Source organism: Lytechinus pictus, chromosome 2, assembly GCF_037042905.1.
Source record: "Lytechinus pictus isolate F3 Inbred chromosome 2, Lp3.0, whole genome shotgun sequence".
Classification (NCBI taxonomy): domain Eukaryota; kingdom Metazoa; phylum Echinodermata; class Echinoidea; order Temnopleuroida; family Toxopneustidae; genus Lytechinus; species Lytechinus pictus.
The window spans coordinates 3,129,921-3,144,056 of record NC_087246.1 but is presented as its reverse complement, the minus strand read 5'-3'; the positions used below and the strand labels follow the sequence as shown (position 1 = coordinate 3,144,056).

At 33.1% G+C, this 14,136-nt stretch overlaps 1 protein-coding gene across 2 annotated transcripts; it reads left to right on the top strand.

Moving 5' to 3' along the window:
- Positions 1-817: 817 nt before the first annotated feature.
- Positions 818-13,267, top strand: LOC129255002 (protein NipSnap homolog 2-like). 2 transcript variants are annotated; one of them, XR_010295237.1, is made up of 10 exons: positions 820-941; positions 1,465-1,510; positions 2,301-2,395; positions 3,183-3,250; positions 4,059-4,199; positions 4,682-4,713; positions 5,548-5,642; positions 6,700-6,783; positions 9,507-10,662; positions 11,437-13,267. XR_010295237.1 is itself a non-coding variant. In XM_064107391.1 (9 exons), the coding sequence occupies exons 1-9, from the start codon at positions 902-904 to the stop codon at positions 9,569-9,571; spliced, it is 666 nt and encodes a 221-aa protein (XP_063963461.1). In that variant the 5' UTR covers positions 818-901; the 3' UTR covers positions 9,572-13,267. The 2 variants fall into 2 exon arrangements, 1 of the variants encoding a protein (XP_063963461.1); XM_064107391.1 differs by having other exon boundaries at positions 818-941; positions 9,507-13,267.
- The last annotated feature ends 869 nt before the right edge of the window (positions 13,268-14,136 follow it).

Here is a 14,136-nt window from a genome sequence, read left to right as displayed (position 1 = left end):
ATTCTGAGCTTATCTTAAATCAAGGAGTGGCTGGTTAAAACAAAGGGTTTCACAAGGTCTAATATGATTTCTCTGAATTTCAATTATTACATTTAATAATAATAGGACCATGTAGGTCTTGTGAACCATGCAACATTTTGAAGGGGTTTGCTATCGATGGTTCACACATTCTGTGTACAATCATCAGTTATTACCTGAACTTCATTATGGCAACCTAAAATGCCATTTGGAAACCTAAAAATTGGTATAGGTTGCCCAGCTGGCAACCAAAGAAAAAAGTTAAGAGAGCCCTGAACAGGCTTTCTAATTTATTGGGTTCAATGAATAATATCATTTGGTATGAAAATAGTAATGGATAGATTCTAATTTGTGACTTTGTGTAAATTGTAGTGAAGTATATGTTATTATAGAAAATACTTATTTCCTCCATGCACATTAACGAAAGTCACCAGAATAAAGTTAGGCCTTTATGTTGCCCGTATTAGCCCAAAATAAGAAAGTTAGATCAATTTGAAAAAAAATAAAACCATTGCTGCTGTGCTGTACAAAGAGAATCACACATGGGATGATTTATTTATGCAGTCAAAACTCAAGTGCCTTTGTAAGCCATTGAATACAAATTTGATCGAATATATATTTTGGATCTCCTAAAAAAAATAGCTACCCTGTATTTCACTTTTATTTTCCAGTCAGTCGAATGGGGGCAACATTCTATTTTTTTATTTTTAGGCCTAATAACATGATCATTTATGGAGGAGAGAGTGTACATGTAGCTTGGATATGACATATACTTATAAGATCTATCTACCTTTATAGGACCTATGCTAATGAAGGAGGAGAAGGATGGCTTTCCAAACTTCTTCATGTAAAGAGGGTTGAGCCAGCAACAAAATCTCATGCTATGGCTTTGACTAACAAGGATATAGTCTATGAAATGCAAGGTTAGTAAATGTAGTTTTTCTTTCCAAGTAATGAAAATCGTCCTGCATTTGTTTCTAATCTTAGTCAAACTTTAATTGAATAAAATATTTCAAAATGCCAATATTATTATATTATTATTTATTATTATTTATTTGGCAAATAATAGAAATAAACAATACGAAATTGCAAATTGTGTTCAAACTGATATTTACATGTAAACTGATGAGTTATGTATAAACTTTTGATTTGCATGTAAACAGAGAAGTACATATGATCACATGATCTTGCTTATTATAAACTATACCTTCTCATATTTTTGGCGCAAATATTCACTACTGAATGATACGCGCCGTATTTAAAGCTAAAACAACAACATCATTATCCCAGGAGTCCTATCCAGTCTCCATTGATGTATACTTGCCGTTTTGGTCAGATACGTCACATTGAGTTCCCACATTTTCTGTAATTTCTTAGTGTACTTTGATCATGTTCAGTAAGCCAATGCTAAGAATTTGAATATTCATCATTCTTTCTCTCAAACAGTGCACAACATCAAACCAGACTGCATGGGTGATTATATTAAACTCTCGTAAGTATCATGATCTGTATATTAAGGGCGAGATTCATTATTTTTTTTGTGTCCCAAAGACTCTCAATTAGTTTATGCAACCATGTAGTTTCTTGGCCACCCATATTGTTCTGCATTTTGTTGCTGTAAAATTGAAGATGACATATTTCCAGGTTTCTTATGAGTTAGAGTAATGAGTTTAAACACTTATTTGGGTTAGAGAAGACCAAACATGTAAAAGTTGAGCCCCATTTTTATAAATTCATTAAATACTGTATATTATAGATGTGTCACCTGTGCAGAGTGTTTGTTGTCATTAGACGGAAGAGCTCCTAAAGTAATTTGAAGAAAAAGACTAAAGAAAAACTCAGGTCTAGATCTTGTTCATGACATTAGGATCTAGAATGATAAATGTAGATGAATACCTGATCAAAGGTCACATGTCACCCCACCTAAGAATTATAAGTTAAGGGAATAAATAAGAATTTCACCACGGATAGGTTTGGAAATCTAATTACTTTATTTGCATTATAGTCTTGTGCATTTTTTTTATAAGAGCTAGTTCTCAAAAACTTTCCTAAGAGTTGCCATTCATAGCAACAAATGGCAAGCATACTGGGTTATATGAAAATCAATTGTTGTCCATTAATAACACCTTGAGCAATATACAGAAAGACTGTCTGAGAATCTGACAACTCTGGAAACTAGTCTACTATGAAATATATATTATGGGACTCGTAAAGTTGTTAAATGACTTGTGCTGTCTGATGACTCTAGATTGATTTTTCCCCATATCTTTTGATAATATCAGAGATCATCATTTGAGGAGGGTCCATGAGAAATCAGATTACCCTTGTGAACTATTTGGAAGCTGGAGCACTGCTTTTGGCCCACAAGATCAAGCAGGTAAAACATGATCATGTAATAGTGATAAATCAAACAATAAATCAAAATGCCAAATCTCAATATGATACAGGAATGAACCTTGTTTAGATTAAGAGAATATTGTATGTTTATTTCCCCAATAATTATCATATGTGACAAGTGGCATTCATACACAGAGAAAAATTTGCTAATTGATTTTTGCATCGTGGTTTTTTAACTTTGAACAGAAAAATTTCAAGAACCATATTGTAATCTAATTTGCAGTTCTTCTTGTGCATTTTTTAAAATCATCATGATGTGTATGAGTCATCTCCCAAATCAAAAAGCATTTTTTTTCCTTTCCCGTGATCAACAGTGCATTGTGATTAATCCCTTTGTATGTGCGCACCTGTCGATTTGAAACTTTCGGGTCTATTTCCAGTCATGCAAGGTTTGAGCCTTTCTTCTCTTGCAATCTCACAATTTTTGCTGTGTGTGAATAGAAAAAGAAATCATAGAAACTTTCTTCTTTACATCTTGACCTGTTAGTAGAGCTACATATGAAGTTCAACATTTTCCTGCACAGAATTCTGAAATATCGAGTAAAAAGTTTGCACTTCCTGAATTTATATTACCAATATAAAGATTTGTTTGCCAATAACTACAGTGTCAACTGGACTTAAATGAACAATTGTGTTAATTTCTTTTCCAGATGCTGGTTTTAATGTACCACATCATTGATTTGCTAGTTCTTTTGTTAAAACCAATTACACGCTGTGATGGGCTAACGTTGTAATTCAACAGTTATTTGTTGATTTTCTTCTCACAGTTCACATTTGGATGTACAAAGGTTTTGATGAGGTAAAAAAGATGTCAGAACTGCTATGGGAAGACAAGGTATGTAGCAGTCATTCATTTAGAAAAGTTCCTCCCCCCTCTTTGTCCTAAGACCAAACTGGCCATCTTTATGATAACATTTAGAGCAATAGTATTTTCTTAAATGCACAGCAGTAAAAAAATAAGAGGATAGTTTGACAACGGCCCTCAATAAAAATGTGTCGAAAAAATAATAACATTGAATGATAATATCAATAATTATAATGGATAGCTTTAGTTTTATTAACTAGATGATATTTTTGCATCACATAAGCCAGCTGTTGCTCTGTTGTGTGAACTCCTTTCCAAGCAACTGTTTGGAAGATGTCTTTTTGTTGTTTTTATGAAGAAGACAATGTAGATAGTGATCTTATACATGTCAAATGTTAGAATATAAACATTCTCCTATTTTGACAAACAAGAATCCCCCAAAGTTTCTGCAAATTTGTATTTTACATCTTTATCCTGGAAATGACCATCTATTGTCCATATCACCTTGAAAATATTTAGTTGAAAACGATCAAAATCAGGAAGATTCCTTTTCTACCAAGCAAATCTATTCATTACTCAAAATGTAAAATTCCCATTAAGTTCATATCCAATTGGTAGTCAAATACATATATCTTGTTTCTTTAAAAATTACGATTCTCATGTTGAGGCCTTGTGTTTGTAAACACATGATATTTAGTTATTTATTGATTTTGGCTTTTGCCACTTTTCTAATTATGTTTGAGTGTGTCATGAAATAAAGAAAAGGAAACTTCATTGAATCACATTGTAAAAAGCATCTAATTGTATTGTTAACATCTTGTTATGATTGTTTGAATAGGATTATCTGGAATACAAGAAGTTACGTGGTGAGATGTTGGTTGGTAGGAGTAATCAACTTCTCATGCCTTTCTCATTCTGGGGCGATCCCCCTCAGAGAGATACATCACATCTTTATGAACTCAGAAGTTATCATCTCAGGGTAGGTAGCTTGGCCTCTTTGTTTGCTGATACTAATGTCAGCTTGTTAGTCAACATCAATTATAGCGAAATACTTGGTTTTTAATTGGCTGAGGTGCATGGTTACTCTGTTAACTGTTAAGGGACTGGCAAAATAGTGCCGTCTGTCTGATTTTTCTTTCAAACTATAAGTCCCCTGTTCGTTCACATTAATGTCCCTCTCTTTTCCTTGCCCTCCTCCCTGTCCCTTTCTTTCTTTTTAATGTATCATTGTAACTAACTTTATTTTTGCAATGAGGTTTGAAGGTTTACATCATCAAGTTGTAAAGGAACAGAAAATCATGTGCTTGTCAGCCTGTCGCCTTGTTGATTTTTACAATAAATCATTAGCAGAAATGAACAGAAAGATATTAATGTTCCAAAGTTAGGTTTAAAACTTATCTCCTCTAGTCTCACTATCCTAGTATTAATACATTTCTATTTAATTTTTTTTTGTATTTTCAGCCTGGAACATTAATCGAATGGGGAAACAACTGGTGAGTACTACAAGTCTTTTTAAATTTGATTAAACCTCAGAAACATAATAATAAAATCACATACAATAGAAGGAATTTAAACAATTTTCTATCAAAATGCATGACTCATTAATGATCCATTAGTTGGTCGAACAATTTAGACAACCTGCATGTATGTTTACTTGTGTACTACTACTTCGTCTTTAATAATATTCTTCTGCTTCTTGTTCTTCCTCCTCCTGTAGACTAACCCAGAGAGCTCCCGCCCGCACAGCGGGCGGGAGCCCAGAAGCTTACCGTGTATTTTACCATTGTCACCGGACTAGGGTGATTTATGGTCTAAATATTTCTCCAAATGAATTGTGAAAATGGAAAGTATACAATTACCACGATTATATGGATGAAGGTCTAACGAGTGGCAGATTCCTGACATCTGGGCACAGTCTGGAACCTCAAAAAAACGAAAAGTTCTCTCCTTCTACCCAGTCTCGATCGGCCATTTTGTTACGATTTTTAACAAAAATGGCCGATCGAGACGGGGTAGAAGGAGAGAACTTTTCGTTTTTTTGAGGTTCCAGACTGTGCCCAGATGTCAGGAATCTGCCACTCGTTAGACCTTCATCCATATAATCGTGGTAATTGTATACTTTCTGTTTTCACAATTCATTTGGAGAAATATTTAGACCATAAATCACCCTAGTCCGGTGACAATGGTAAAATACACGGTAAGCTTCTGGGCTCCCGCCCGCTGCGCGGGCGGGAGCTCTCTGGGTTACCTGTAGACATGGTATTATTGCTTATTAGGCATTTAAAAAATAATGTATGTTTTCATTTTTACCCCCTTCCCCATCTCAGGGCAAAGGGAATCGTTCATCGGAGGGAACAGAGTGAATCAGTCTTAGGTCTCTTTACACAGATAGGAGATCTCTATCTTGTTCATCACATATGGGGTTTGTATTGTTCGTCTTGATATTCATCCTCTAAACCTCGAAAGTAACTAATATTAATGCTATTAGAAAAATGATGTGCTGCAATTCTATGAAAAATTTCCCTTAATTCGTTCAATGACTGAATTAGTTTCAACAGTATCTTGTGGCTTTTTACTGATCGGGGTCCTGTTACACAAAGGTTAGCAAAATACTTCAATGATTAATTTTACATTGTAGTCAATGCAATCAAGCACACAAAGGTTAGCAAAATACTTCAATGATTAATTTTACATTGTATTCAATGCAATCAAGCACACAAAGGTTCGCAAAATACTTCAATGATTAATTTTACATTGTAGTCAATGCAATCAAGCACACAAAGGTTAGCAAAATACTTCAATGATTAATTTTACATTGTAGTCAATGCAATAAAGCATAAAAGTGTTCTAAGATTCCTAAGCTTTGTGTTATGGGACCTAGCTCTATTTATATACAGGTATATATACAAAAGGATGTTTCTTTTAGTATTCTAGTATTATTTCTGATGTGTAAAATTGTAATGAAATGGAGTCAATCAGTTTGCAAAAAAATCTTAAAGGTTTAAAATTCAGGCAAAATGTGATGTTGAGGTCATGTTTAGTCTTCTAAGTGAAATGCTTTAAATGAAGATATATAGGCAAAATATCCAATTGTTTCATATATTACATTCAATACTTCATAACTTGTCTTTGTCTTGCAATTAAAGGCAAGGATTTATTTGTTAAAATCAATGTATGGACATTTCTATAAAGTTTGTTCCTCTACATATGGGATCTTCCAGACATGTTTTTTTTCTCTCTGGTATATAGTTTATTAAAAAAAAGATCATTCTTTCAAATGATTATGGCTTGAGCAGTTCATGAATCGAAGTAAGAATGAAAAATAAAAATGGTTTAGATATAAAAAATTGTGATTATTTTATTGAATTTCCCCCTTTGATTGAAACCAGAATTTGATCATATGAAAAAATCCCCAGAGAATTCATCACAGTTACATAGTATATAATTATAAAGACTCCATGTTTATGTTTGCCATACAGCTTACAAAGATCTTCAGACTAGGAAAGAGATCAGAGATGCAGCGTGGAGAAAACCTGGTTGGGATGATTGTGTTGCATATACTGGTTAGTGTTCTTAACATACAGAAGACTAAATATTATTATCTTAATATTATTATTATGAACTCATAATATGCTTGAAACAGTAGGGATCTATGTGTGATATTTGGTCCCTTTGGCAAGTAAGACACAAATAATAAACCAAAAAAAAGTGTAAGTGTTTGTGACTTTACTTTATGGAGTGAAGTATTCATTCACTTGGCCTGTATTCACAAAGGAGGTTTCAATCGTACCATGGTACAGAACCATAAACAATGCAGATTTTGTGTATGTAAGTATGCTTATTTTATTGCATACACTGAGAAAAGTCACTTTTTTAAAGCGCCCTTCGCTTAATTCATGTTTGAATAAAGCGCAATAACACAAGAAATCTGCGTACCCGTATTACATGGTTTAGTACCATGGTACATTTGAAACCTCTTTTGAGAATACGGCCCTGTGTGTTTTAACTCTAAACCAACTGGAAGGCCAGTGGTCAATTGAATGATCCCTATTAATAAAATCAAAGTTAGCAATTACTACTTACTCCTTTCAAGTTTCATGTATGCTTTGGTTCCAAGCTAATGAAATTAGGCAAGAGGTCACTTTACATCTTTTTAAAATATGTGTACAAACAAATGGAAAATACTAAGTTTCATGAAATTTCTACAAACCACTGCTAGTATCCATCCATTTCTCCATTAGAAATGATCAAAATTAAATTCGGGAATATATTTATTAAAAAAAATCTTTTTCCCCTACACAGGGATTTTATTGGCAATTAAAAGTCAATAGATACAGAGTACAATGAATAATACAATCACTGATATAAACAATGAACTGACAAGTGTAACAAAATAGTTTTACATGTTTAAGTCAAACAATGAAGAGATTTTTCAATCGAAACCATCTTTTGTCAAATCTGCGTTGTTTGAAATTTAGTTGGGCAATGTATTTCTCATTTTGGTAATAATTGATTATTGAGGATTTAATGGTACTGAAAAGAGGAATTGTATTGTTTATTTTACAATCATAAACAGTTTTTCTTACTATAATCAAAATACAATTAAGTGCACAATTGTTTTTTCCAATAAATGCGAATATTTTATTTTCATCTAAAAAATGTAGATTCTCTCTGGTTTTGGTCCTAATCCAGTCCTCTAACACTTTCCAAATGTGATTAACATGCCTGCACTCCGAGTATAGATGCAAAACCGTTTCGATTTCTTTTCGACAGAAGGTGCATATGTTTACTGAAATTAGTTTCAATTTGAAAAGCAAATAATTTGTAAATAATATACGTTGCACAACCATATATAGAAACCAACGCAATGTTACATCAATGGTACACTGAAAACCCAATGAGCAATAAGATTCCCACTTTTTATCGTTCAGATCAAATATGCACTTCCATTTAAGAAAGCTTTTGTTTTCTGTTATTTGTTGTTTCAATAAAATGGAATAAATATGCGCGCATCCTTTTTTATGTTTAGTAATAAATGATAGCACATCTGGAATTAATGGTTGGGGGATTCTATCGAATGTGGACCTTTTGAAGGCTTCCTTGATAGCAACACACAATGAATGATAAAAAAGAAATTTGATTGGACATCATAAAGATCCTGAAAATCTTTGAAAGATAAAAAATGCCCTCCATCCAAAATATCGTTAATGAAATGAATACCCCTTTTACTCCATTTCTTCCTATATATTGGCAAATTGCCTATTTTGTTATTATTCCATAAAGGATGTGAAGATACAATTTTACATTAACATTATTATTATAATAGATAGTTAAGAAATTATTATAAGCAAAAAACATTTTACTCCAGAAAGATTTATAGGTCTGTTTTGATATTTCCCGAAAGTAGTGACTACCCATGTATGTCATATACAAAAGAACATCTTGTTTTCTTGGCAAGGATGACGAAAGAAAGCATAGAATGTAACTATCAATTGATCCTTTTACAATTCTCCTAATCCAAGAAATCTTTAATGATTGACAGTGTGAATATATGTCTATCATTTTAACCCCGCTGTTTAAATATGTTTGGGACATTCATGTATGAATCCTACAAACTTTGTCCGTTTTTTTCTCCCATATGAATTTTAGTGTAATTCCTTAAAACTTTGTCACTAGGATTCGGAAGAGACATAATGAGGTAATTAAGCTTAGAAACCAACAAGGATTTTACCACAGTTACTCTTTCTAACAAAGTTAGATATCTTTTTAACCATGATGTCATTTGACTGTTTATTTCTATAATTTTTTCGTTGTAATTATTCGGGAACATATTCAGTAATAAATTGTATCAAAATAATTGTTGAAAATAATACATACAAAAAGCTATCAATTTTTCACCTTTTTTGTAAAGCTAAGTTTGAAATGCTATCTGATCAAAATGATCTGCAATAATGAAGTCAACTAATTTGAGGGAAATAATTAAAAAATCTTATAAAAAATGCATTTCATTTAATTATTATCATATGTGACACCCTGCAGATATTTCCCAGCGTCTTTGCAAGTTTGTTCAATGGGACTTTTTGCACCATCTCCCCTCTCCCTGTAATCACTACCTCAATTTTTGTCTGAGATTTGCCCTCCAATGCATTGAACAGACAAAACACTTCAACCAGAGATGACAAACACCTTATATATCAAGACCCTACTGGTCTCTTAAAATCAATTACATGGAATTCAATGGTAATTTTATTAATTCTGATCTACTCTACTTTTGAATCATATACAGTGCCTCTGATCCGACGTATGGAAACCAAGATAATGATCCCTCTACCTTGCTCACCGCAGAAGTAGTAACTCATCTTTAAAGATGTTCCGTTGTCTGGATCATCGGTGTTGTGTGTATGAGAAGCCAATGCAATGGGTGGAAAGTGTGAGAATTCACAAATCTCTGCAAGCCTTGCCAATGAAAGATTTGAGAATGTTTGGTGATACTATTATAGGTCTATGCCTCTTGTAGTCCTGTACTTATACCATCCTAATGCACCCCCACACCCTTCTCTCATCGCCCCTCTTTTTGCCCTCTACCCCTCTCTTTATAATGTGTTTATCATGTTTTTGTTCTCTGTCTATCACTTCTATATTCATCTTCTCTTTCTGTATAATCCTCTATTGTTTCATATCTTTCTATCCATCTGAGTCTTTCTTCAAAGCTCTTTTTATCTTTCTGTTCATCGTTTCCCTTTCCTTGACAATTTGTCACTCTGAGTTGTGTAAAGAAGATACTCAGCAGTGCTATTCAATTATTGATTCATCAATTGTAACTCTTGACAATTGGGAAGGGATTTATGGTAATGCATAAAAGCAAAGACATTCAGTTTGACTTAGTAGGCATTGATATTTGATTCCATTCTCTTGGCCTAAGAGACATGCAAAATATATGAAAATCTGAAATGCAGGGTTTAGGGGGTTCATTCATCATCACAGTCTCGTTCATTTGTGTAAAGGTGAATTAATGCAACTTACTCTGTTGTAATTGAAAGGAAACAAGCTTTGTGAACCTTGTCATTGCATGGGGAAAGATATTCTATATAAGAGTTTGGGGCTTTTAAACTATATGTTATATGATCAAATTAATAACAATAAAGAAGATTTGTATTTTGTCAGACTTTAAATGTGATTAATGACAGATTTTATGTCGGCTGGCCTGAAGTATTTGTTTTAATTTTGAATATTTGTAGAGGCATGTGTCATAAATTTGCTAAATTCACTATCTTTGCTTATTGGATTTTTCTGTAAACTGGACAAATGCACATTACAAACGATATCCAATTAAAAAGCAGTTTAGGTTTTAATCATCATTTTCTCCGTCTTTTTACTTCTGGAAGAGAGACAATTAATGGTATGGTATATACATGAGAAATTACTCTGAGATATAAATGACTGCTTAACCATATCTAGGCCGGGGGGGCCTCCGAGCCCCCCCCCCCCTCAACGAGTGGCGCAATAATTTCGCCGCACAAAATTTTTTGGCCGCGCTGCTCGCTGACTTTTTACTTTAAGTCTTGCGCAACTTTTGAGACCAATTTTGTGTCACCTGGGTACGCGGTTCCGAAATTACGCAACGTTATGTAAGTGCATGTCAGACCAAAAATTGCTCAAAAACGTGATTTCGTGTACAAAGTCAATGTAAATTGTGTTTTCAACCAAAAATTATAAATGTATCATTATTTTTAGTTTTGCTGGTCTAAATCCATGTATTTTATGCTGTTTATGATCTTAGAAGAGTTCCCAACGAATTTCATTGAAAAAACAATGAAAAACAAAGGGTCCAAAAAACAATGAAATACATAAGAAATTGCAAAAAACAATATAATACATTAGAAATTGATCTGATATCAAAATTTTTTCAAGGAAACTTGCTAAGAACACCACAAAGAGTTTCTATGCCAAAAATTAGAACATTTGGAGCTTTATTTATGAAGTTAGAGGATAAAGTATGATTTCGCATACTAATTACGCATAAATTAGCATAATTACTTAATAACAATTCGCACGAAATAAATTACTATACAATTTTGTAGATTATATCCCAGACAACCTGCATGCCAATTTTCGGCGCGATCGCGCGGTTTACAGCCGAGTTCTCAAGGGGGGGGGCCTGGGAGGCCCCCCCCCCCCCGGCCATATGAACTCTCAAAATACCCCGGCCTAGATAGGGTTAAAACAATGAGTTCAAAATTTGAAAATGTGAATGAAATAATGTTGTCCTCTAAGTATATGGAGATTTGGTTGTCTAACATGTAGGTTATAGACTAATACCAGTTAGTCTAATTACCAGATCATCTTTACACAATTATGGCTTACCCATTTGGTCTATGATTTGTTTTGTCAAATTGTTGTGTGATCCTGTTATCACTCTGTCTAATAACCTATTTGGCTAATCCATTTATTAATCAAATGGCCTGATTGCAACTTGTCCAATTCTTTTCCATTTCATCTAATGACCATGTGGTTCATTATAGGTATGAAAAAGTTGGATTTGACCAAGTAGCAATTTATCAATATGTAGACTACGCGTATGTGACATGTTTTGAGCAAGGAGGGCTTTATCCCAACCAGAATATAATGCTCTTCAGATTTTGAAGACATTTTATTCGCAATTTATCATAAAAATGTGTAATGTAATAATGCACAATATGCATGGAATACAATAGCTTCTAAAGGTTTGTGGTGTTAGAAGTTTTTCCTTGATTTTTTTATCATTCATGTACATTTTAATTAGATATAAGGACCTTTTCTATTTCTCAAGCCAGAGATTGGGTGCCATAGTACTTGCATTAAACGATTTGATAGGAGGCATTTAATGATCATGTTTATGCATTTCAACTTTGTAACCAATGTATTGAACTAAAGTTTCAAGACTGTAAGAGTTATAATATGAGAGTATTTTTCAAATTATCCAATTAAAAAAAATGGGAATGCAGCATTCAGGTAGGATTTGAAGTGTTTATACAATACTAGAGTGAATATATGTTGAGAATGAAAAGTTGTTTGTAATGGATGGTAGACAGTAGCAATACATTGGGCACATTGTAAATTGAATACCACCGATGATTGTCATGAAGCTATTGTAATGCTGGCATCAAGATTTATCTTGCTCAACCCCTTTCAAACTTTTGAGCTTACATCTAATTGAATTCTTGAATCGCTTTTATGACAAATGAGAAGCTGGATGTAATATAACTCATGTACTTTTATATTAGTTTCATCAATATTCAGTGATTTTGAGTGTTTGGACTTTTGAAATGAAATATAAAGATGGAAAGTATAAATTGTTTATTAAAAATTCAAACAAAAATGAAAGTTTGACTTTACTTCCATACTGTTCTTGGTCATCACTTTTTTAAAAATCTATGTTTATGCAGAATAATGTATTCCTATATTTTTTCATTTGTTTCATGTATCAGATACATCAAATAACTAAAATAACTGTCTTGATTTTATGTCACCTTCAAAAAGCTGGCATATAGTTTCTATAATATATATTTGATCATAGAGTATGATGATTTACAGAAGAAGAATATGTGTGTGTTATATAAATACTGTTCCTTCACAAACATAATTTTCCCCAATAAATAAGCTATTTTAGGTTGCATTTTTAGAAATAATAATGATAGAGTTATTCTATCTTATCGCAGTTTATTGTGATCACTGAACATCACCTTTACCGATTAAAATAAAATAAGGTATATACAGCATGCGACTAAGGGAATATTCAGTTGGGTAAAACAAAACCCTTTTTTTCTTTGTTTTTGCCTATTACTTGAAAGGAAATAATTAGTTTTGAACTATATTTTATTACTTTTAAGGGAGATATTCTGCAGCTATCATGTGAAACATGATGTAGAAAGTCTCTATCATTGTATTTTGTAAACTATGTGTGAGCTTGGGATTGTTATTTAACAAGGAGTTACAAATTATAGCTCAGATTGCTGTTTTAAAGCAGTTATATTGAAAATATTGAATAAAGGTTCATATTTGAATTGATATTTCTTTGTATTTATTGGTACTTTAACTGATTTTTGAATGAAGATGAGTATTAATTTGAAATAGAACATAAATTTGTGGCATCAGACTTAACCCCTCAAATGACTGGGCTATTTTTAGCATCTCCCTGACTATGGGGTGGGGACCTCTGACCCCCACCCATGTACATCAGCTTATCTTTAGTTTTGGTAAATCCTCCATAAGTCACTATTCTAATTGATTACTAGATTATGTGAATGTGTGTGCCTTAGAACAGTTTGAAGAATTTAAAATGGATTTATTTACCAGTTTTACATCGAAATTCATTTCGATCGGGTGCCCAATAAATACAACTGTATATTTTTGTCTGGTTTATATAACCCTGTTCTCATACATGGGCGGAATTTTTCAGGATATAGTCTTTCTCAACAGGCTATTTCTTAAACAAAACTAATAACATTACTGAGAGAGGAAGCTCAAAGTCAAATCCAAAATCGAACAGCTGATAAAACATCCAATGACCACTAATGTTGGATGATGCCGGAGTTCACATTAATGACCTTTACCAAAGCTTTAGACAGGTTTTAAGAGAGAATGAAAAGAGCCATGATCAAGTGGAGTATCAGGAAGATTCAGGAGCCCCAAGCAATATTTCCAGGTGGCACCCCCCCCCCAAAAAAAAAGGGGTAAAGGGAAAATCTTGGATGATATTGTCTGATGAACAATAGGGACAAATGTATTAAAATTTAGTTTTAGAGCTTGCAAAAGAGGTGAGATTTGCTAGCTTTGCCTATATATCTGCCTCCATATACCTGATGTGATACTGTGTAGTGTATATCATTAGAACATTGAATGATAATGGCTGTGTGACCTGTTTCATAAAACATGTC